At 37.1% G+C, this 24,576-nt stretch overlaps 2 protein-coding genes across 4 annotated transcripts in view; one reads left to right on the forward strand and one right to left on the reverse strand.

Moving 5' to 3' along the window:
* MIS18BP1 (MIS18 binding protein 1) overlaps window positions 1–17,225 on the forward strand; it is a 30,959-nt gene extending 13,734 nt beyond the window's left edge. Inside the window, exons 7-15 of the mRNA XM_049768947.1 lie at window positions 3,042–3,181; window positions 3,413–3,515; window positions 7,235–8,093; window positions 9,656–9,828; window positions 10,336–10,496; window positions 10,951–11,099; window positions 14,476–14,554; window positions 16,920–16,971; window positions 17,125–17,225. Of these exons, the coding sequence (XP_049624904.1) occupies window positions 3,042–3,181; window positions 3,413–3,515; window positions 7,235–8,093; window positions 9,656–9,828; window positions 10,336–10,496; window positions 10,951–11,099; window positions 14,476–14,554; window positions 16,920–16,971; window positions 17,125–17,225 (1,817 nt within the window). The remainder of the gene's footprint in view (window positions 1–3,041; window positions 3,182–3,412; window positions 3,516–7,234; window positions 8,094–9,655; window positions 9,829–10,335; window positions 10,497–10,950; window positions 11,100–14,475; window positions 14,555–16,919; window positions 16,972–17,124) is intronic.
* Window positions 17,226–20,925: 3,700 nt separating this feature from the next.
* Window positions 20,926–24,576, reverse strand: part of FANCM (FA complementation group M) — a 64,502-nt gene continuing 60,851 nt past the window's right edge. For all 3 annotated transcript variants that reach the window (XM_049768337.1, XM_049768336.1, XM_049768335.1), the window contains 2 exons: window positions 22,625–22,916; window positions 20,926–21,106 (listed from right to left, as the gene is read on the reverse strand). In XM_049768337.1, the coding sequence (XP_049624294.1) occupies window positions 20,995–21,106; window positions 22,625–22,916 (404 nt within the window). In that variant the 3' untranslated portion in view covers window positions 20,926–20,994. The remainder of the gene's footprint in view (window positions 21,107–22,624; window positions 22,917–24,576) is intronic.

Here is a 24,576-nt window from a genome sequence, read left to right on the forward strand (position 1 = left end):
AGACTTGGGGGTTACCATATGGAGGATGCCGGGAATCGAACCTGAGTCAGCTGCATGCCCTACCCTCTGTTCTATCACATTGGTCCCATTAATTAAGATTCCTTAATATGTACAAATTTCTACCAATTCTACCTTGACCTTGTTACAAGGAGCTTTATAGAACTTCAACAGTTATATACTTCAATACCTTCTCCTAAAATGATGGCATTACACTGGAGATAAATAGATGGACTGTAGTTACTTCTCTTCTACTGAACCCTACTTTACTGTCCCTTTTTTTCCCCTGTCCTTTTTCTATAGAGAGACAGGAATAAGTTAAATTTGCAAATAACTGCTTGCCAAGAGTTCACAAGTTTACTTCTTAACTGTTGCTGTTTTACTATTATTTTAAGATGATTTTGAGTATTATTGAATTTTGGAGCTTTAGGTCTTGGCACTTTTTTATTTAAATTTTTCAATTATTTATTAATCATTTTGTCCTCTTTAGTCTTATTTTAAAAACTTTGTGTAAAGCAAAATAGTTTTATTAGGGATCTGAGAGATAGCACAGAGGTAGGGTATTTGCCTTGCATGTGACTGACCAAGGACGGACCTGGGTTCAATTCCCAGCATCCCATATGGTCCCCCGAACCTGCCAGGAGTGACTTCTGAGTGCAGAGCCAGGAGTAAGCCCTGAGTGTTGCTGGGTGTGGCTCCCCACAAAGAAAGACAAAATAGTTTTATTGAAAGAAATTTACTTAGAAAAAAGTGAAGAGAATGAGAGAGAGTAATATGTTTTCACAAAAGAGTATGGGCTTCTCCAGAGTAGAAAAAGTAGAGTTTGGCATTTGAAAGAAAGTTATAGATAATTTCTCCAAATTGATCTTAGATTTTATCATATCCTTATATTCACCCCTTTTACTTTAGGAATTTGAGATAAACTATGAGTATACAACTGGTAGTTTTTGAAAATGCAAATGTATTGACTCATTCTATTCTACATATTTACTGTGACCATAGAAACTCATTCAAACTATACTTTAAAATCACATTTTATGAACTTTAATTTTTGATAGCTATTATGTAGACAGAAGAATAAAATGATTAGGGGCCATAGCAATAACACAGCGAGGAGGGCACTTGCTTTGCATACAGCCAACCTAGTTTCTATCACCAGCATCCCACAAGGTTCCCCAAGCTCTCCAGGGGCAATCACTGAGCACCATTGGATGTGGCACCTCAACAAACAAAAATCGATAGCAGTAGTAAAAAATACTTAATAAAGGGGCCAAAGAGATGACACAGTGGTAGGGCATTTGCCTTGCATACATACGCTCTAAGATGGACGGTGGTTCAAATCCCAGCATCTCTTATGATCCCCCATGCCTGTAGGAGTGATTACTGAGCACAGAGCCAGAAGTAACCTCTGAGCACCTGTGGATGTGACTCAAACACCAAAAAGATAAAATAAAATGTGTTACTTCCTTTGGGAAATTCAATAGGTGTATATCATACTGTACTCTAATGTGATTCATTAGCCCTTTGTTTTATGGAGCTGTTAAGAACAGTTAAAAGTTATTTTGAGGGGCCGGAGAGATAGCATGGAGGTAAGGCGTTTGCCTTTCATGCAGAAGGTCATCGGTTCAAATCCCGGCGTCCCATATGGTCCCCCGTGCCTGCCAGGAGCAATTTCTGAGCATGGAGCCAGGAGTAACCCCTGAGCACTGCCGGGTGTGACCCAAAAACCACACCAAAAAAAAAAAAAAAAAGTTATTTTGAGGAGCCAGAGCATAGCACAGTGGGAGGGCTTTTGCCTTACACTCAGCCGAACCAGAATGGACACAGGTTCAATCCCCTGCATTCCATATGGTCCCCAAGCCTGCCAGGAATAACTCCTGAGCGCCTCCGGGCATGGCCCCAAAACAAAGAAAAACTGCTTTGAATGGTGGTAGTTGTTACTGTTGCATCTTCATTATACTCTAAAGAAGCCACTAAAATAAAACAAAGCCACATCTAAATTTAAATAATTAGGGTCATGTAAAGGTGTCAGCAATGATAATTATGATTGTACAACTTTTAATCATTTACATAGGTTATTATCCTTCATAATTATAGAATAAGTATCACTATTAGTGCATTATTATGTTTATAAATAGTAAGATGATCTATTACTATACTTTACTATACTGTACAAATGTTAAGAGTAAGACTATTGTTCGTCAAATACTACTTAACATATAACAGAAAGTATTTTGATAGTTTTACTAGTCTTTTGAACTTAACTAGAAGTTAACTGACTTAACTAGACTATACAATCTCAGATTGTATAGTTTATTAGACACTCAGTTAGATTATATATTAGATTATATAATCTAAGATTGTATATAATTTATTAGACACTGAGTGGCCATATACAGGTACTGGATACTATGTAATACACTACTCCGTTTTTAGAGGTATGTTACTACGTAACACAAGAATTCCTTGTATACAAAGAAATACAAGACAAATTAAATAAATAGCTGTTTTGTTGCCATGAAGTTAGGATGTACACGAATTTATACATATAGAATGGGTTAACTTTACTATTGATTTAGAGGTGACAGGAGATCCAGAATGAGTGATATGACTATCTGGCCCTTTTGTTATTATTATTAAGAGATGAAGGTGATTTTAATAAAACCATGGTTCTTTATAGAGTGGTTCTTTGCATATAAAATTGCTTTATATCATAATCAAAAAAAAAAAATTTTTTTTTTGTTTTTGGGTAACACCCAGCGGCGCTCAGTGGCTACTCCTGGCTATCTGCTCAGAAATAGCTCCTGGCAGGCACGGGGGACCATATGGGACACCGGGATTCCAACCAACCACCTTAGGTCCTGGATCGGTTGCTTGCAAGGCAAACACCCATATGCTATCTCCCCGGCCTGATATATCATAATCAAATTGTAAACACTATTTGTGGCCTCACTTTTATCCCCAGGACTAAATTTTTAATGTGGAAAATGCAGCTTGACTTTTATATGATATAATTATTATCGTCTCTATTTTTGTGCTTATAGAACTGAAGCAAAGTAGATTGCCAGGAAGTACAGAATTAAATGTTTGCCGTAATAATCATACAACTAAACCATTAATGCCCTCAGATGATCAAATCAATAATACTGTTCAAAACAGAGGAGAATATGACTTGTCTAATCAGGTAAGCTATTTCATATGTAAATGATCACTGTGATACTACTGAGAAAGTTTGCAAGTATTAATAAAGGAAATATGTAGAATAGTAAATGGCTACATTAATGGAATTTGTGGAATTTTAAGTACCTCGAAATTTGATTGCTTTAAAAAAGATTCAAGCTATGAGAGAAAATGCATTAAAACATGTTTATAGTTTTAAATTTAAAATTAAAATTTTAAATTTTTGTTTTTGAAGGAATCACTTAGAAAAAAGAAATATCAAAATTTGTCTTCTGATAAATTCAAAACTTGTGAAAGAGAAACAGATGGAAGGGTAATTTTTCAAAATCAAAGGCAAGGTAATAGATTTTTATTGATTCTATTGTAAAGTAATATTATATGCTACTTTAGGGTGGGGGAGTTTGACATGCCAAGACATTACAGATTTATGACATGTGTCCATCCAGTGAGCATTAGACCCTGAATGAAGAGTTTTGGTTCTCAAAGTTATAAGTATCAAATTTAAGCCTAAGTATGCTCTTTGTTCAAGAGTCTAAGAATTCTTATACACATTTCTTTTGGGTTTGTTATCCTGAATTGTCCTTTCTAGTAGACATAAATATTATAGTTAATATTAGTAAATAGATTTTTTTATAACAATAATACCAGCTTATTCATATTGTGTGACTGTTTAATGTTAACCATCCTAAAAGGAATCTACTATAACTTTTCTAATGATGTTGCTGGATTTATTTTGATTTATTTTAATATCCTCTCCTCTTAAAAAAAAATTTGTTTTTATTTTACATTCCAAAAGTTATTTTAGCTTTGCTCTTCAGACTCATATTTTCCTTTGAACACATACATACATAGCTCTCCTGCTTGTCTGTTTCTTTGCTTGCTTTTTCTCTCTTGCACACATCTTCCAACTTTCTTCTTAGGTCTTTCTAGGCACGTTTCATTCAGAATAAACTATTTTCTTTAATTAAAGGAAAATTTTAATTTAAAATTTTATTTTCTATGGAAAAATTTATAATTTTAGTACATTACCTATCAAAATCTGAATTTATGAAAGTTAACAAAAGTCTAAATTTTGTAACCACCACATATTGACTCCTGTTTGCACCCCATACCCTTTTCTCTCTAATGGTTGTCATTTTGTTCTCATATTGTGTTTTTGCTTAGTTATCTTCCACATGCTGATGTAATCATAAGCTATTTCTATCAGACTTACTTTACTTAACATATTTTCTTGGTTTATTATGCATATTTTTGAAAACTGCATTTTTTTTTTTTTTTTTTTTTTTTGCTTTTTCGGGCCACGCCCATTTGATGCTCAGGGGTTACTCCTGGCTAAGCGCTTCAGAAATTGCCCCTGGCTTGGGAGGACCATATGGGACGCGCTTTCAGTGGTCCTTCTTTTTTTTTTTTTTTTTTTGGTTTTTGGGCCACACCCGGCGGTGCTCAGGGGTTACTCCTGGCTGTCTGCTCAAAAATAGCTCCTGGCAGGCATGGGGGACCATATGGAACAACGGGATTCGAACCAACCACCTTTGGTCCTGGATCGGCTGCTTGCAAGGCAAACACCGCTGTGCTATCTCTCCGGGCCCTAAACAGTTCATTCTTAATGAACAATTGATTGCTTTTAAATTTTGACTATGAAAAATAATAATACAATGGAATGGTCACCTATCTCTTCAAAATAGCATTTTATATTTTTCTGAAGTATCTTTAATAAAGTGATTTTGTAGATTTCTAAATGTGATTGGTATACTATTTTAATGATTTTTACAGTTTAAAATGCTTTGCACATTAAAATGATCCATTATTTTAAATAATCAGATTTATTTAGAGGTTTGCCTCCTTTTATTTAGGCACTAACTTTTATTTAAATCACAAGATTATTCATTTAAAATCTGTTTATAGGAATGTTTAAACATGACTATCTTTTCATGAAATAAATGACATACTTTAGTTTTGAGTTGGATTTTTTTAGAGCAAGTTCAGTAGACTAGAGTGAATGAATGCCTTATACTATCTATATTTTATACTATCTATCAGAATTTAAAGTCTCTACACATTAGCAAGTTTTAAATAATTTTGTTTGTTTGGAGCCACACCTAACTCTGCTTAGGGTTTTACTCCTGGCTCTGCATTTAGGAATCACCCCTGGCCAGCTTAGAACACCATATAGGGTGCTGGGGATCAAACCTGGGTTGGCTGTGTGCAAGGCAAATATCCTACCTGCTCTACTATCTCTCTAATCATACAAGTTTAAATTTTTATTTGATAATCTATCAGTTTAATGGCTTTTTATTATTTTTTATATAAGTTGAAAAGAAATGAAAATAGCTCATTGGCAACAGCTCAAAGGACTGCTGTTCATACTCTGCCTCAGAGGATAGGTTCAAAACCTGGTTTTTCATGGTCCTCTGAGCATGGCCCGGTATGGCATAAGAGAAAATAAAAAATCATTAAAATGAGCATTCTTATAAGCATTTATAGAGGGGCTAGAAAGATAGGAGAGCAGGTGACATGCTTGCCTTTTACATGTCTGGTGCAAATTTAGTCCTCCACACTCCTATGGCCTCCCAAGGATTAATCCCTGTGCCAGGATTTATCCCTGAGCACAGAGAACCATGTGTAAGCCCTGAACACAGCCTCCCCAAAAAGCAGCCAAATACTACTTAAACCCTAGCTTTTTCCACTGTGGGTCACAATCATATAAGTTGTCCCATACATTTAAAATATTTTGTTTTAAAACAAATTTAAGATTTATCATCAATAAAGGTTTGATTTGTATACCTATTTTATATATCTCTGTATGCTGGATGGGGAAAATATATCTTGGGTGAAAAGGGGTTGCAACTGGAAAGAGAGTTTAAGAAGCCCCGACTTAGACTACCGTATTTTTATGACTTAATCACAATAGGCTGAATTGTGCTCAAATTACTTAATAAAATGAACTAAAATACTTAGAATAAAATATTTAACTAAAGTTCACAATTTTTCAGTTTTCACTGGACTGACTTCCTTGAAGAACTTAAAGGATTAAAATATTCACTGGGCCAAGAGCATTAAATAGTATAGTTCTAGTGCAGCTACAATGATCATACAGCATTAGAATAAGGGTGCTTTGCCTTGCATGTGACTTACCTGGGTTTTATCCCAGTACTCTGATTCCCTGATCCCTGCCAGTAGAGATCACTGATTTCAGAAATCCTGAGCACCATATTAAATACCTGTATTTGGTATTTAATCCACTGTTTATGTAGCATTTAATCTATTTTGATTTTGTATTAACTTCAGTCCTCTCCCTGAAGAAAAATAATCCCAACTATTAAGGATTGTTTTTCTAGTTGATTTAGTCAGTTTTGAAGGGAACTTTCTAGAGTGATTTTTTTTTTTTTTTTTTTGGTTTTTCGGGCCACACCCGTTTGATGCTCAGGAGTTACTCCTGGCTAAGCTCTCGGAAATTGCCCCTGGCTTGGGGGACCATATGGGACACCGGGGGATCGAACCGTGGTCCTTCCTTGGCTAGCGCTTGCAAGGCAGACACCTTACCTCTAGCGCCATCTCACCGGCCCCTAGAGTGAAGTATATTAACGAACTTGAGTATTAAGAAATTTGAGGGGCCAGAGAGATAGCATGGAGGTAGGGTGTTTGTCTTGCATGCAGACGGACAGTGGTTCGAATCCCAGCATCCCATATGGTTCCCCCGAGCTTGCCAGGAGCGATTTCTGAGCATAGAGTCAAGAGTAGCCCCCGAGCGCTCTCCCAAAAAAGAAAGAGATTTGAGTACCAGTGGGCTTAATGGATACAGAATATAGTTCAGATTTTAATACAATATTAGATTAAAACTACATAAAATACTAGACAGTAAAGATTTTGTGCATTCAAAATAAGTGTGTGAGAAGTCATGGGCATTATGTATTGAAAAACTAATAGATGGTCACAGTTCTGGGAATAGTGATTGTGAACTTATGGAGGGTAAACATTTGTGAAAGTATCTTTTTTGTAATTTATTTTGCTTGTACTTAATTTCTGATTTTGATCTTTGGTTTTGTTTTGTCAAAAGAATACACTGAAGAATCGAATATATCTCTTGACATTCTAATTTCAAAGGAAGAGCATTTCTCAGATAAAGAAAAGAAAGACTTGACTGTTGATCACAAGAAAGCTTGTATTATGTTAACTCCACTTAAATCTAAAAAGGTGATAGAGAAAAAATGCATGAAGTTTAATCTGTCCTCTGACACCATGAAAGCAGTTGTAGATTTTATACGATCAAAGCCTCCAAAAGAAAATGAATCAGACTTACATGAAACTGCAAGCTCAATCTGTAAGTCCAAGACTCAGAACACATTTATATATAATGTAGGACATAAACATAAAGACAAGAAAGATGACATTCAATGTGATATTCTCACTGCTGATCCTAAAATTCAAACATTTAATCCTAAAAAGGAATACATGATATCCTCTGATCTAGGAAAAACTACAATGTTCTTATCAAAGTCAAAGAAAATTGAAAATCAAGTAGCTCTGTCATTTAACAGTCATCAGTCCTCATTAGATTTGTCTACTAAAGAGAATGAAACTGCAAAGGAAATTAGAAGGAAAACTGGGAATATTAAGACAACCAGAACAAGAAGCAGCAAACAATCACAGGGTCACCTGAGGAAAAGCACAACAAATACAAGGGAAATCTCAGTGGTCTCTGAATCTGAAACTGAAGAAAGTGAAAATGAATATTATATCAAACAAAAGAAAACTAGACATTCTACTAAAGAAATTTTTGAGAAACCTTGTATTAGGAATGAATTTCCAATCACTGAACACAAAGGGTCTGATAAGACTAATAAGCATTTCGTAGAACATTTACCTGATATTCATGATGAGGAATGGAATGAGAAGGAATTAGAGAAACTTCATTGGTAAGTAAATGCAACTCTGAATTGTCTAGAAGACAAAAACTACTAAGTGGCTGATTTAATTACTTTTAATCATTAGTATGGAAGATATCATTCAGCAATACATGAAAGTTACAGTTTACATAAAGACTGAGGAAGAGTATACATAATTTTTGTTGGGTTTTGAAGGGGGTGGTGGTTTTGAGGCTACACCTAGCAGCTCCCAGGGATTACTCCTGGTTCTGTGCTCAGAAATCACTCTTGGCAGGCTCAGGATCATATGGGATGCCGTGAATCGAATGCAGTTGGCCACATGCAAAGCAAATATCCTGCCCACTGTTCTATCATTTTGGCCCAATATGCCTTTGGCTTGTTTATGAGGGAAGAAATATAATCATTCATACTTAATATTTAAGGACAGCCCATATTTTTCAAGGTCATTGACTAGATTTAGCTTCCTCCATTCTGCCACTTCTTTAGATCCTTCATTTCTGTTTTGAGTTCTTTCATTTTTCCCCCATCTTTTTACAAGATTATTGAATCTCTTTTCCAAGAAATTCTTCAGTTCAATGCACAATGAGAGGATTAATACTCTAAAGTCATCCATTGGGCAGAGCAGAAAGTTCCAGTATTGGGGGCCAAAGAGATGATACAGCAAAGGGCTGTATCTTGCAAAGGGCTCTTGTCTTGCATGCAGCCAACCTGAGTTTAGTTCCCTAGATGGTCCACCTAGCACTGCCCGGAGAAAATTCTGAGCCTATATAGAGCCACGAGTAAGTCCTGAATATTGCTGTGTGTGACCCAGATACAAACAAAAATTCTGATATAGTTGATCTGTCTCTCAAAGAATACTTTTCTTTAAAAATTTCTGACCTGGAATATATAGGAATCAAGAGTTCCTCTTTCATTTAGAAGTGAGATAGATACTGGTTAAGATTTGAGCAATGTCATAGAAAAGTTACTCATGCTAGAGTCTCCCCCAAAATTAAATCACTGATTAGTTAGACTTATTAAAAGAAGTTGGAAGACTGAAAATGATTTCCATGTTTACTAAAGTACCATTAAGTAGAAGACATATACTAGACATATAAAATTGCATCTTCATATTTTAAGCATTAGTAAATTATTTCAGGAAGTTATCTAAAATAATTATCTAGAGGCTTCCTCTTCAAGTTGGTGTTCTCCCCTGAACACTTGTTTTGCTTGCTTGGATGCTCATTTTCTCTCTTTAATTTGTATTCCTCTCTTAAGTTTCCTTCAATAAAAACTATCTTGCTTTACTGAAAAATAAGTTACCCAGAACAGTCTTAATTCCATCAACTCAGTAAATCTTACTCATTTAGAATCATCCATTCAGAAGGCTAATTTTATTGATTTTTCTTTTTTTTATTTTGGGGCACATCTGACATTACTTCGTGTTTATTCCTGGCTCTACACCTAGTGATCAGTCCTGGTAGGCTTGAAGAAAAACTGAACTTTCAGGGATTGAACCCCAGTCAACTATGTGTGAGGCAAGCACCTTACCTGCTGTACTTCTCAGGCGCCAAGAATTTCTTGTTTCTTAATTCTGGTTTTGTTCTTTGTAGTGCTTTTACATCTCTTCCAAAGCACATACCTGGTTTTTGGTCTCATGTAGCAATGGCTGTAGGTTCTCGGTCTGCTGAAGATTGCCAGAGGAAATACATGGGAGATCCCCAAAGTAAGGGATCAATGAAACAAGTCACTAAAAAAAGGCCAGTCAACTCCAAAGGCCAAAAAGGTAAGCATGTAGTAAATGTTCTTTTCTTAGTTTTCAGTATCAATTTTTAATCATTCACTACATGTATTTTGTGTTTTCCTTATTTATAGTTTTTAAAGTAGGACATTCACAGATCAGTAGTAGTAGTAGTAGTAGTAGTAGTAGTAGTAGTAGTAGTAGTAGTAGCTGTAGCAACCTTGTGCTTTGAATATATTGTAGGAAATATGTAGTTATATTCAGTTATTTCAATGTGTAAGTTATTCTGAGGACCTCACACTGCCTATTTTTGTAGCTTCATGAATGATAAGTTTATGAATAATCATGTCTAAAATCATGATAATCGTGTCTGATTATCATACTCTATCAATTCCATTACTGAATCACTTGTTACTTAAGAGACTCTACTATAATCAACAGTGTAAACTTGCTCAATATGAATAAGCCATTTAGATTTTGCTGCAAAAACTTTTATAGGCAAGTAGTTATCAATAACCAGATCCTTACTAAAATGTTTTGCTAACACCAAAGGCAAGATAGCTGATACTGATAAGAAGCACGCTATTATGATAACTGCTAAAGTGGGAACTCTTAAAAGAAAGCAGCAGATGAGAGATTTTCTGGAACATTTGCCAAAAGATGACCACGATGACTTTTTCAGTAAATCATCTATGCAAAACCAAAGAGTATTGGTAAGAGACATACTGAATGAAATTCTGTTTCTTAAAATTAACTTTTATTACAGGGAAGAGTACGGTTTTGCCCATATTTGGCAGTACTTATATACTATACCTGGCTCTATGTTCAGGAGTGATTCTTGGGGTATTGTTTGTTTATGATGTGTATGGGACATGATGGTGATGGCATTTTCTTTTTAACTTTTTTTAGTGGAGGCTCTTAAGATTTACAGTACTGACATCTTCCTTGTTTACACATTGTCTTTAATTGCTTTTGAGTTACAGAAGCATAATAGCCTTCACTTTGTATAAGGGAAGTGTTTTCTAGAGGCCAGGTTTCTTTTCTATACCTGCTAATATATATCTTCACTTGAAATTATGAGAAAATTACCAGCCCATTTAGAAATATTTTGTGATAAGAATTACATTTTTAGGAATACCTACCAGTAATAAATATTTTCTTTCTTAGTTGCCAAGTTTCCAGGAGAGTCAAGAAGAGGATGATATTCTGCCAAATATGGACAGAAATCAAGCATCTCCATCATCAGCTATCTTTCCATTGGTAAAAACTCCTCAGTGTCAATATATCAGTCCTCGTATGCTAACCTCTAATGATAGGTAAATATTGATGTATATGATTCTCTTCATCAGGGAATCTTACTGATGTTGGGACAGACAGCTCACACTTTATATCAAAATAAATCCCATATGAATCAAAATTTTACATATAAAAATTTGCAGCCAGAGCAGTAGCATAGCAGTTAATGTGTTTGCCTTGTACACAGCCAGACGTGGTTCAATACTCAGTACCCAATATTGTCCTCTGAGTACCACTAGGAGTGATTCCTGAGTGCAGAGAGCCAGAAGTAATCTTTGAGCATCACTAGATGTACCCCTCCCCCCCAAAAAAAACTTTTTCATATTAAAAAAAATCCTGTAAATGATACCTAAAGAAACCATGGAGAATTATTTTGTATTGATGTCTTTCTGACATAAGACCTCCTAATGTCACGAATGATCAAGTTAGGAGCTGATGATAGTTTAGACCACTTGCCTTGAACTTGAACCACCAGGCTTCAATCCCAGTCTCCGCAAGTCTCTGAACACCACCAGGAGAGCCCTGAACGTCAATGGGTATGACATCCCCAAATCCCCCCACAAAAATCAAGTTAGCCATATTTTAAAAATAGAAATTTTACCTGGTACTTATAACCATAAATAACTGAAGCACAAAACAACAATTTAAAAAAAATACAGAGATTCAAAGATAAAAGGCTAATTTTCTTAATAGAATACCTAACAAATTAACGGAAGGAAAGCTGTTCCTTGCAGTACTGCTGAGAAAATAAATTAGTGCAATTTAGCAACATTTGTCAAAAGAAAATGCACCAGAGCAATAGCACAGCAATAGGGTGTTTGCCTTGCACGAGGCTGACCCATTTTGTACTGCAATTTGATCCCCTGGTATCCCATATGGTCCCCCAGCCAGGAGTGATTTGTGTGTGTGTGTGTGTGTGAGCACATAGCCAGGAATAACCCCTGAGCATCACCAGGTATGGATGGCCCAAGAACAAAACAAAACAAAACAAAAAGATAAATACACATGCCCATTCATCTAGCATTCCCTACTACTAGGATTTTGAACTAGTTTCTTCATATGCAGTATATTATAATGGCAAAAGACTGAAAAGTGCTAAACTTTAGAACACTCATTCTGGAGCTAGGACATAGTTCACACAGCAATGTGGCCAAAAAAACATCAGCATCATCGATTTTAAAGGTGGGCTAGAGAGATAGTACAGTTGGTAAAGTGCTTGCCTGCACACACCTGACCAAGTTCAATCCTTGGTATCCCATATAGTGCCCCTAAGCCCCAGCAGGAGTGTAACTGTATGTAGAGCCAGGAGTAAGCCCTGAGCATTGCCTGATGTGGCCCCAAACAAAAATAACAAAATTAAAAATGGTTGAGGTGTTTGTTTACCATACAGCTACAGCCAATGATCCTGGTTTGAATTCCAAAATCACACATCATTCCCTGAGAACTGACAGGCCTTCCTCTCCCCAACCCCATTACTGTCCACTTTGGTTCATGAGTTTTTGCTAATGCAGTTTAAGGTAATGTGTGATATGGGCATGTATGTATATGCATGTGTGTATAGTGATTTTTATTACACAATCCTTAAAGTTTGGAGATGTCCTCAATTTGTATTAATATGGGAAGTTAGAAAATTAGGACTTTTCTCACAGAATTGTAACAGAATGTTACAATTAAAAATCATGTACAAATGGCCAAAAGACACATGAAAAAATGTTCCATATCACTAATCATCAGGGAGATGCAAATCAAAACAACTATGAGGTACCACCTCACACCCTAGAGATTGGCACACATCACAAAGAATGAGAACAAACAGTGTTGGTGGGGATGTGGAGAGAAAGGAACTCTTATCTACTGCTGGTTGGAATGCCGACTAGTTCAACCTTTATGGAAAGCAATATGGAGATTCCTCCAGAAACTGGAAATCGAGCTCCCATATGACCCAGCTATACCACTCCTAGGAATATACCCTAGGAACATAAGAATACAATACAAAAATCCCTTCCTTACACCTATATTCATTTCAGCACTATTTACCATAGCAAGACTCTGGAAACAGCCAAGATACCCTTCAACAGATGAATGGCTAAAGAAACTGTGGTACATATACACAATGGAATATTATGCAGCTGTCAGGAGAGATGAAGTCATGAAATTTTCCTATACCTGGATGTACATGGAATCTATTATGCTGAGTGAAATAAGTCAGAGGGAGAAAGACACAGAATGGTCTCACTCATCTATGGGTTTTAAGAAAAATTAAAGACATTCTTGCAGTAATAACTTTCAGACACAAAAGAGAAAAGAGCTGGAAGTTACAGCTCACCTCATGAAGCTCATCACAAACAGGGATGAGTTTAGTTAGAGAAATAACTACGTTTTGAACTATCCTAATAATAAGAATGTACTAGGTAAATAGAAAGCCTGTCTAGAGTACAGGCGGGGGTTGGATGGGGAGGAGGGAGATTTGGGACATTGGTGATGGGAATATTGCACTGGTGATGGGTGGTGTTCTTTACATGACTGAAACCCAAACACAATCATGTATATAATAAAGTTGTTTAAATAAAGTTAAAAAAAAAAAGTCCATGGGATCAGAGGTGGTGGCACAAGCAGTAGGGCTATTGCCTTGCACACATTAACTTAAGACAGACTGCGATTCAATCCTCCGGTATCCCATATGGTCCTCCAAACCAGTAGCGATTTCTGAGCACATAGCCAGGAATAACCCGTGAGCATCATCAGGTGTGGCCCAAAAAGCAAAAAAAAAAAATAAAAATTATGTTCATGGAACCAAAGTATATGGGTTGGGCATTTACCTTGTATGCAGCTGACCTGGATTCGATCCCTGGTATCCCATATGGTCCCCTGACCCTGCAAGGAGTAACCTCTGAACTCTGCCAGGGATGGCCCAAAAAACAAAAATAAATTATGTCCATCTCCATAGGTACACACAAATTATTTTTAAATTAATCTTTTGACATTGTTATGATAGTTCTCAGTGTAGTTGTTTCTCTAACTGCACTCACCATTCTTTGTGAGTAGAAAGCCTATCTCAAATCCAGGTGGGGTGATGGAAATGTTGCACTGGTGAAGGAGGGTGTCCTTTTTATAACTGAAACCCAATTACAATCATGTTCGTTATCAAAGTGTTTAAAGATATTTTTTAATTAAATTCTTTTGTTAAGAAGGCTATAAAATGTAAGCAATAAAATCAACAATGGCCATAATTAATAACAATGACAAAGAGGTGTTCCATCTCACTAATTGGTTATAAGTTGTGGAGGAAAAATTAATCTTTTGAGTAATGAAACCATGTAATTTTGCCAGTTTTTCAATCTGTGGATAAAGGTATAGACATTAATGTTAACTTTAAGCTATTTTGTATTCTCACAGGGGCGATTGTGATAAATATGTTTTTCACATGCAAAAAAACCAGAGATGTAGTGTTTGGGGCAATGTCAAGAAAAATGTAGTAAGTATTTCTACCTTCATGCCATTTTTTTTTCCTTTGTTAGTGACCTCACTCTGAGGTGGATTGTCGGGTTAGGATTATGTCGCCATATGTGTAACATTAAGTATTAAGTGTTTGGCCTTATGCTTGTCCTGAGCACTTCCTCAACCCCTGAATCGCCTTCCAGATCCCTCAGAACGTACTTACCAGGACTACCTCACCCATTTAGACTATACCAGAGTTTGAATGCACAACCTTATGCTTGCCAGCCATTTCTGATTATATTTGGGTAGCTTATATACAAATAAAAGTGTTCTAGAAAGCTAAGTCACATAATTCATTATTTGATTTCCTCAAATAAATGTGTCTTAGAGAATGATAGGGCAGAATGAAGACTATTTTAGCTACAGGAGGACAGCCTTTCTTATGTCAGATTCTGGTGGTTTCTCCCTTTATCCATGCTGAAGTACTTATATTGCATACTTGCTAAAGTCTAATTCCTCTCAGAAGCTGTAAAATGAATATTGGAAACATAAAATCACAACCAATCTTTATCAACTTCATTTGTCCACATGGAATAACAGAGATTTCTTTGTTGAAAATCAATCTGGATTAAATTCTTGAAATTTTTCAGTCTACTATTGACTAAAGAGATTCTTGTTCAGTATTTTCTAGATTTTTTGAGTTCTACATTCTTATGAGAATTTTGGTTGCCTAAAGTAACAATACCCATTTTCTAGTCTTTTTGCCAGTAAAGAGTTAACAAGTATTGCTTAAACTTCAGCATGAATAGAAGTAATGTAGGAAGCTTATTATACTCCCGATTCTAACCCTAACTGATTGAGTCTGCATTGAGATTCTCCAGTACATTCCAACACTGCTTGTTTCAGGGCTAGTATGATAGTAAAAGGTGGGACATTTGCCTTTCACACAGCCAACCTGGGTTTGATCCCTAGCATCCCTAGTGGTGCCAGGAGCACTGCCAGGGTAATTCCTGAGTGCAGAGTCAGAAGTAATCCCAGAACATCACCAGTGATGTTATTTAAAAATAAAATACTGCTTGTCAGTATTTGATGTTAGTAAGTAGTATAAAAATTCTAGGGGCGAGCGAGGTGGCGTTAGAGGTAAGGTGTCTGCCTTGCAAGCGCTAGCCAAGGACCACGGTTCGATCCCCCAGTGTCCCATATGGTCCCCCCAAGCCAGGGGCAATTTCTAATCTCATTTAATTAATGAAGACATTGATTTATTTCACTGGACTATTTTGAAGGCTACATGTTCTAATAGTGTTTTGATTCATTTCAAAGAAAAAAAATTACATATACCTCACAATCTGAACATGAATGAGTTTAGACATAGGGGCCAGAGTGATAGCACAGCGAGTAGGGCATCTGCCTTGTAAATGGCCAATTTAGGTTCAATCCCCTGCATCCTTTATGGTCCCCTAAGCCTGTCAGGAGTAATTTCAGAGCAAAAAGCCAGGAGTAACTCCTGAGAGCCACCGGGTAATTCCTTAGAGCCACTGGGTGTTGCTGAAAAAACCAAAAAACTAAGATTGCCGAACATAGTAGTTTTAAAACTGTCTTGTTAGAGCCAGAGGTGTGCTGCTCTACAGGCTTGAACTATGCTTTTTTCATGCTGGACACTTGAGGTACCACATTGGGGGGGATGACCACTAAGTACTAAGCAGGGATTCCCCCCAACCCCCAGCACTGCTGGGTTTGGTACAGAACCAAAATTGGTTAATAAAATTACACACAGCTATGTGTCAACATCCTTTATACACTTAAAGCTTAGCATATTAATGGCCAATTTAAGCACAAATTCAATGTCCAGGGAACTAAAGTTTTGCTAGTGTAATAATGGATTTTCACAACTTTGAGAGGCCTTTAAGCACTGTTGTTTGGAACTAATCTTAAATCACTGTTGTGTTTGTCAAGTTAGCCAGAATTGAAAAACAAGGTTGATTTAAAAATGCATTCCTAGCAAAATACCAGGTTCATCCCTCTCATTACTAATTTTTATTTTAATAGTGCAATACTAATGTCATTATGGCTGACTTTAATGATTTTACAGTTTCAAGCTTTATGATGTGGAGAGTTTAGGGTTTTGGTTTGTAGAGGGAGGGAGAGCCACAACCAGGAGTGCTCGGGGACTGTCCCTTACTGCTCAGGCATATAGATGCGTAAAAGAATGCACATTTGTCATTGGATCTATTTTTTTAAAAATGGCAAATTGCAAAAAAAAAAAAAAAAAAAAATGGCAAATTGCCAGGAGGACTTCAAGTAATTAAATGTTATAGCAATATATTCAAAGTGCCGGGGGACAAGTTATGCTAATTTTGTCTGTTGGAGGCAATATCTAACCACTAAAATGAATTCTCTTGTAGGTTGAAACTGATATTTTAACTCTAACACCCAGAAGAAAAACATTTCAAAAAGGTAGTACATCTCAATTCTTTTATAAAATGTCTTTATTACCATAATAGTAAAATCAGTTGTTCTCAGGGGATAGACCTACCACTTTTTATAGTCATTTTCAATTTCATTGATATTACTTTTAGAAATTTATTTTTTAATTAAATATCTTTACAGAATTGGAAAACTCCGGTATTGGAAAACTTTTCACTAATGCTATGGAATCTTTAGATGAAGAAGAGAAAGATTATTATTTTGAAGACTTTGATTCTACATAGTAAAACTGATAATACTGTCAGGATTTTCATCAAGAAACAGTATTTGTCTTTATTTGAAGTACGTACATGTTTTGTTTGTGATCATTACTTTTATGTCACTTTAATTGGCAAGTGTTTATGTTCATAATGTAATTTTATCTGAAATTGATTCCTTTCCATTTGTATTAGAGTAAGATTTTCTTTGCTTCAGCTTATTAAAAATGTAAGAAAAACTTATGTAGATAATTGTACATTTATTTTTATAGCAATTAAATGTCTTTGTATGAGCATCTAAGTCTGTTTACTTTTTTTTTTTTTTGATGGAGGGGCTTTAAAAGACTTACCATTTTGTGTTCAGGAATAATCCCTGGCTGGTAGGCCGCATGCAAGGCAAGCACCTTACTTCCTAAACATGTGGCCTCTATGTCAGTTTACTTTAAGAAAATGCTGTTAGGGGCCCGGAGAGATAGCATAGCAGCGTTTGCCTTGCAAGCAGCCGATCCAGGACCAAAGGTGGTTGGTTCGAATCCCGGTATCCCATATGGTCCCCCGTGCTGCCAGGAGCTATTTCTGAGCAGACAGCCAGGAGTAACCCCTGAGCGCCGCCAGGTGTGGCCCAAAAACCAAAAAAAAAAAAAAAAAGAAAGAAAAGAAAATGCTGTTAGAAACAAAGTTTTGTCTGGGGGGGTGGGAGTGGTGGTGTGTGTGTGTGTGTGTGTTTTGTGGCAGCACTCAAGAGGGGGGGTGGGGGTGGTTGTGAGGGGGGGGGTGGGGGGGTGGGTGTGTTTTGTGGCAGCACTCAAGAGGTTACTCCTGGCTCTGAGATGAGAAATGCCTGGCAGGCTCAGGGGATCATATGGGATGCCAGGGATAGAACCTGGGTCGGCCATGTGCAAGGCAAATGCCATACCACTGTGCTATCATTCCGGCCCAGATTATGAAGTCATCATTAAAGGTCAAGGATATTACTCAAAGACCAAAGTGATAACACAGCAGTAGGGCATTTGCCTTGCAGACAATGAGGAACGGACCCAGGTTCAGTGTTGATGTTAATGTTAATGTTTTTCAGACTCTTTGTTTTTTATGCCACACCTAGCTGTGCTCTTGGCTCTGCTCTCAAGGATCACCACCGTTCAGGGTTTGATTTTTTTTTCTTGGTATATTTTAAAGTTTGTAAATTACATAATTATGAAACAAGTATATTAAAAAACAAGTGTTTTGTTTTTTGTCAGAATCTATTCAATTGCTCTCTTAAGCCTTATTTTCATATGTGAACATTCTGGAAGACTAACCAACGTTGACATGATCTGCCATTTTAAGAAAGAAGTCTTATTAATATAGCATACTACAGTAAATACTGCTTTCCTTTCAGATAGTTCCTTTAAAAATAAACTTTTAGGGGCCGGAGAGATAGCATGGAGGTAAGGCGCTTGCCTTTCACACAAAAGGTCATTGGTTCCCCCGGCATCCCATATGGTCCCCCGAGCCTGCCAGGAGTAACCCCCTGAGTGCTGCTGTGTGTGACCCAAAAACAAAAAAAAAATAAAATAAAAAAATAAAAACTTAGCTCATTCTACTAGTACTACATTTGGACATTGGATATATTCATAGGGTTAATTTTCTATTCCAAATTTTTTGTTTGTTTTTGGTTTTTGGGCCACACCCGGCAATGCTCAGGGGTTACTCCTGGTTGTCTGCTCAGAAATAGCTCCGGGCAGGCACGGGGGACCATATGGGACACCGGGATTTGAACCAACCACCTTTGGTCCTGGATCGGCTGCTTGCAAGGCAAACACCGCTGTACTATCTCCCCGGGCCCGCTATTCCAAATTCTAAATTGCTAGTTAGATTGTCTAAATAGTTAGCTTTACATCTTTAAGAACTTAATATATGGGGCCGGGCGGTGGCGCTAAAGGTAAGGTGCCTGCCTTGCCTGCCTTGCCTGCGCTAGCCTTGGACGGACCGCGGTTCAATTCCCCCGGTGTCCCATATGGTCCCCCAAGCCAGGAGCAACTTCTGAGCACATAGCCAGGAGTAACCCCTGAGCGTTACCGGGTGTGGCCCAAAAACCAAAAAAAAAAAAAAAAAAAAAAAAACAAAGAACTTAATACATATCAGTAATTTTATATTAACTATAGGACTGATAGAAATATGTCTTTTCTTTTTGGTTATTGGCCTGCTCCAGGCATTGCTCAGGGCTTGCTCCTGACTCTGACCAGGGCATCAAACCCAGGTTCCTCAGATCAAATGCCATCCTAAGTAAGCTATTAATAAAATCATATAATCACAAAGGATGAGAGTCCAAATTCAACAATTTATTTATACTAAAAGTCAATTTTTTTGTATGTGATATTTGAAAAACAATAAAAATAAGGCATGAGGTCATCCTAATAGAATATGATTGCACTGGATAGGTGAAAACTAAAAGCACATTCAGCTGCCAGAGCATTAGCACAGTGGGTAGAGCATTTTTGTTTGCCTTACCCGCAGCCTACCTAAGTTTGATCCCAGGCACCCCATATGGTCCCCCGAGCATTACCAGGAATGACCCCTGAGCACCACCAGGTATGACCCAAAAAAAACATGGTCGTTTAAATTTGCTTAAGGAGGCGGAGGGGTTTAGCTCAAGTAATAAAACATGTAAATAACTTTCTATGCAAGGCCCTGGGTTCCATTTCCAATACTATCTCACTCCCACAACAATCAAGGAAACAATTTTCTTTTTCTACTTCAGTAATCCCTGGGGCTCTTTTCTTTTTTTTCTTCTTTAATACTGAAAATTTATTCATACTTTTCCAGCAGGCTCAATATTGCCAATGCAAACTGTGCAACATTCAGCTATAGACCACCAATAATTGCCTCTCCACAAAAATTCAGATCACAGGATGATATATACCAAGAACTTTTTTGACAAAAGTTTGCTGGTTTGAGATCAGCTTTTGGATATATATTGGTTTTGGGATAACACCCGGCAGCACTCTGGGGCTACTCCTGACTCTACGCTCAGAAATCACTCCTGTCAGGCTCGGAGGACTATATGGGATGCCGGAATTCGAACCACCATCTTTGCATGCAAGGCAAATGCCCTGCCTCCAAGTTTCTCTTTGGCCCCAGCTTTTGAATATTTTGATCATGAAGCTTATCAAGAGTGATGGTGGGTACTCATGCACCATGAGACTATAAATCATTTTGTGAATGTCTGGAAGGGACTCAACCAACAGTCCTCAGGAGACTGCAGTTACAAGGTCTTAGCTATGCAGAGCAGGAGACCCAGCCCTTTGAGCTATGTCCAGCACCTATTTTTGTAATTAAAAAAAGATAAAAGCATGGGGTCAGAGCAATAGCACAGTCATAGGGCACTTGCCTTGCACACAGCTGACCCAGGAAATCCTGGGTTCGATTGGGGCTCTTTTCTTACAACACCTTATCCAACATGTTTGTAGTTTTGAATATATAAATTTTCTGGAAAATTCAATTTATATGTATGTATTATATGTGCACGTAGACATACATAATTGTTTATGGTCAATATGCTGGCAGCAGTCAGATTATTTTGACAACTGTAACTTAATCTCTGGGAAAAATCAAATATTTATACCTTATAATCAAAATGACTCTTGGACTTGTAGTTTTAAATACATAATTCATTTAAAATACCCACTATACAAAACAGATGTGGAAATACATTATTTACATATATAAATAAACAATTGTGGCAAATGCCAAAGTGCATTGTGACAGCTGTTGAGATCTGTGCCTTGAGCAGTCTTCTTGTGCCTCAGACTTCAGTCTAGTCAGGACCATGGTTAAGTTGCATGTCAAACACAGAGTGAACATATCTATAGATATCCTCAGCCTTTTGATGAGTTACTTGTACATACTTGGAGATTTCTTGGGGTGAGCTGAAAATAAGATAGAAAGTCATTACTCTTGAGCATTTCACTTAGAAAACACAATGTTCTTGCTGAAAGAACATGACTAGAGCCTGAGAATGTAGCTCAGTAGTAGTTTGTTGAATCATGTTAGTCTTGATCCTCCCCATTTCTCTAACCCCTAGAAAACAAAACTACTTTTAAAAAAATCAATTCTCTAAAACCATTCGACATCCTTTTGCCTTTAATAGTGTAAATGAAATGAAAGTACATTCCTTATATTTAAAATCGCAATTTCACCATATGTGTTGGGAGGCGGAGTGAAGGCCACACTCAATAGTATTCAGGGCTTACTCCTGGTTCTAGGCTCAAGGGACTATATGTAGTGTGGAGTATAGGACTCAAGGACGATCATACTTTCAAGACAAGCACCTGAACTCCCATTGTATCTTTTCTTGCTCTAAGCTCAACAATATATATGTTAGTTCAATTAAAATTAGTCTATTTTCTAAAATATCCCTTTTCAAGTAATGTGATAATCATAAAGCAGTAAAATTTCAGCTTGAAAGTTTTCAGGCTACAGAACTAAGTACTCCTCAAATGTAAGAATTTAAGATTAGATGAGTGTTGTTAGTCTATTTCTTATAGGTCTCTTACCATATTTTCCAGCGTATAAGATGACTTTTGAAACAAACAAACAAAAAAGTTAACCAAAAATCGGGGGTCATCTTATATACCAAGTCTGTCCCAAAAAAACAACATGCTGCTAAACGAAAATCGTCTGGATATTGCCACAAAATGAATTTTCCAACTCAATCCTGCACCAATCACTGCAAGGCTGCTCGGACCGCCTCTCTAACTCAGCCAATCCAAGCAGGCTTTTTATGCATGCAAATTAGACAATGTTCTGGACCCAAATCTACACGTAAAAAGCTGCTCAGATTGGCCAGAGTCAGAGAGGAAGTCTATTACAGTATAACCTTTGAGGCTATGTTTTAACTGTAAAATTAGGGGGTCGTCTTATATGCCCCGTTGTCTTATACGCAGGAAAATACAGTAAGTTCTTCAAAGGCAATGCCTAATTTTTCTCCTATTTAATGTCCTCAGATTCACACAATAATTATTAAATGTTGGAAAGCAAAGACTTGATGAAATAGTAAAATACTAGCTTAGTTATTGGGATGGGAAGGGGAAAATATGATGTTCAATACAAGGACTGAGGGGGTGCTTTCAGGTCCTGTAGCATGGAAGATTAGCCTGGCCAACCCTCAAAATGCTTGGTAGCCTCCACCTGGAGATATTTTTAAAATATTTTTAAAATATACTAAAAACTAGGGCCTGAGCAACAGCATTTGCTTTGTATGTGGCTGACCTGGGTTCAATCCCCAGCATCCCATAATATGCCTTCTAGGAGTGATTTCTGAGCACAGGGCCTGGCACAAGGGTACTGCCAGGTATGGCCAAAAAACAAACCCCCCCCCCAAAAAAAAGACTGAAATAATGTTTTTAGAATTTAAATGTAACCATCCAAAATATTAACAGACATACCTGTTAATCATTTTTTTCACAGATGAAAACTGGTGACACATATTTATTGCAGTTATATAACTTATGTTGGGAATACTTAAATAAAACTGAAGTGCATCAGACTTAATACTATTCATCACTGTTGGAACATGAATACCAACTTTCTTCCTTTGCTCCACTAAAGACAGTTCTTTTAATAAATCTGCTGTTTCTTCTTGGCAGGAACTAAAAAGAATTCGGATTCCTGCACCAATTAAGGTAGTGAGTAGACTATCGTAGCTCTTTGTTCTCCTAATCATCTTGGATGTGTCGCCTTAAAGTTAGGAAAACACAAATGTTAGTAACATAGAATCATTAGCACTATATATTTTAAAACCTAAAGATCTATATCTCATTGAGCAAATAAGTTAGAGAAATCCTACAAATAATGATTTTAAGTACTTCTCAAATATCAGAGATAAATTAAAAGAAATCTTCAATATCTAGGAGTATCTGGAAATGTACTCAACACAACAGCTATCAAAAGAATTCACTTATTAAGTCTAAGATATTCTTCATTTCCAAAATGCTAGTATTCATTAAGTACCTGTTAACTGTTAGAAAATTGTCTTATTGGGCCCGGAGAGATAGCACAGTGGTGTTTGCCTTGCAAGCAGCCGATCCAGGACCAAAGGTGGTTGGTTCGAATCCCGGTGTCCCATATGGTCCCCCGTGCCTGCCAGGAGCTATTTCTGAGCAGACAGCCAGGAGTAACCCCTGAGCACCGCCGGGTGTGGCCCAAAAACCAAAAAAAAAAAAAAAAGAAAAGAAAAGAAAAAAAATAAAAAAGAAAATTGTCTTATTTATTATTATTATTATTATTATTATTATTATTATATTTATTCCAAGAGCAATCCAATCTTGCATACCTGTAAATTTTTTTCCTTGTCATTTTCCTTTCAACCATTTAGCTATTTTTTAAATATATTTAAAAAATTAAAGTATGGGGAGCCAGTATAGTGCAAGTGGTAAGGTGTCTGTCTGCCTTGCCTGTGCTAGCCTAGGACTGACTGTGGTTTGATCCCCTAGTGTCCCATGTGGTCCCCTAAGCCAGGAGTGATTTCAGAGCGCATGGCCAGGAGTAGCCCCTGAGCATCACCAGGTGTGTCCCAAAAACAAAAGAAAAATCAAGAAAGTATGATTTCCAAAGCTATTCATAATAGAATTTCAGGTATACAGTGGTCCAACACCAATCCCACCACCAGTGTTCCAGTTTCATTCCCAACTGCAACCTGCCTCACTGACAGGAACAATTTTAAATTTATCTATTTTCTTTCAATATTCTACCAATTTTGCTCTTTTTTCTTTTTTTTTCTTTTTTTTTGTGGGGGGGGGGGGGAGTCAGCCACACCTGGCAGCACTCAAATCACACCTGAAAAGCTCATGGGATCACGTGGGATGCTGGGAATCAAACCTGGTTCCATCCTGGGTTGGTCACATACAAATACCCCAACAGTGCTAGCCCCTCTTTTGTCACTTTTCATTAGCAAAACACAAGAAAACAAAAGTCCACAAGACATATCTATAACTTTTATTATGTTGTCTTTCTCTTTATAGATTTACCCAAATCTATTTCTTTTATAAAGGATTTGCTGTTAAAGAAATGATAGGAAGAGCACTTAAGTGTCTTGAATTCAATCCCCAGCATTGGCATGGAGTGCCTGATGGCCCTTAAGATCTAAGCACTGAAAATGTCAGGCCTATGCCAAGTCAAGTATCTCTAAAAGTGACCTCTGTCCCTACTATACCTTACCCCCAGCAGCAATGCAGGTGGCCTTTGTGCTTTAAAAAAAAAAAAAATGGGGCCAGAGAGATAGCATGCAGAAGGTCATTAGTTCAAATCCTGGCATCCCATATGGTCCCCCAAGCCTGCCAGGAAAGATTTCTGAGCACAGAGCCAGGTGTGACCCAAAAAAACAAACAAAAAAGTCAGA

Source organism: Suncus etruscus, chromosome 2 (genome assembly GCF_024139225.1).
Source record: "Suncus etruscus isolate mSunEtr1 chromosome 2, mSunEtr1.pri.cur, whole genome shotgun sequence".
Taxonomy (NCBI): domain Eukaryota; kingdom Metazoa; phylum Chordata; class Mammalia; order Eulipotyphla; family Soricidae; genus Suncus; species Suncus etruscus.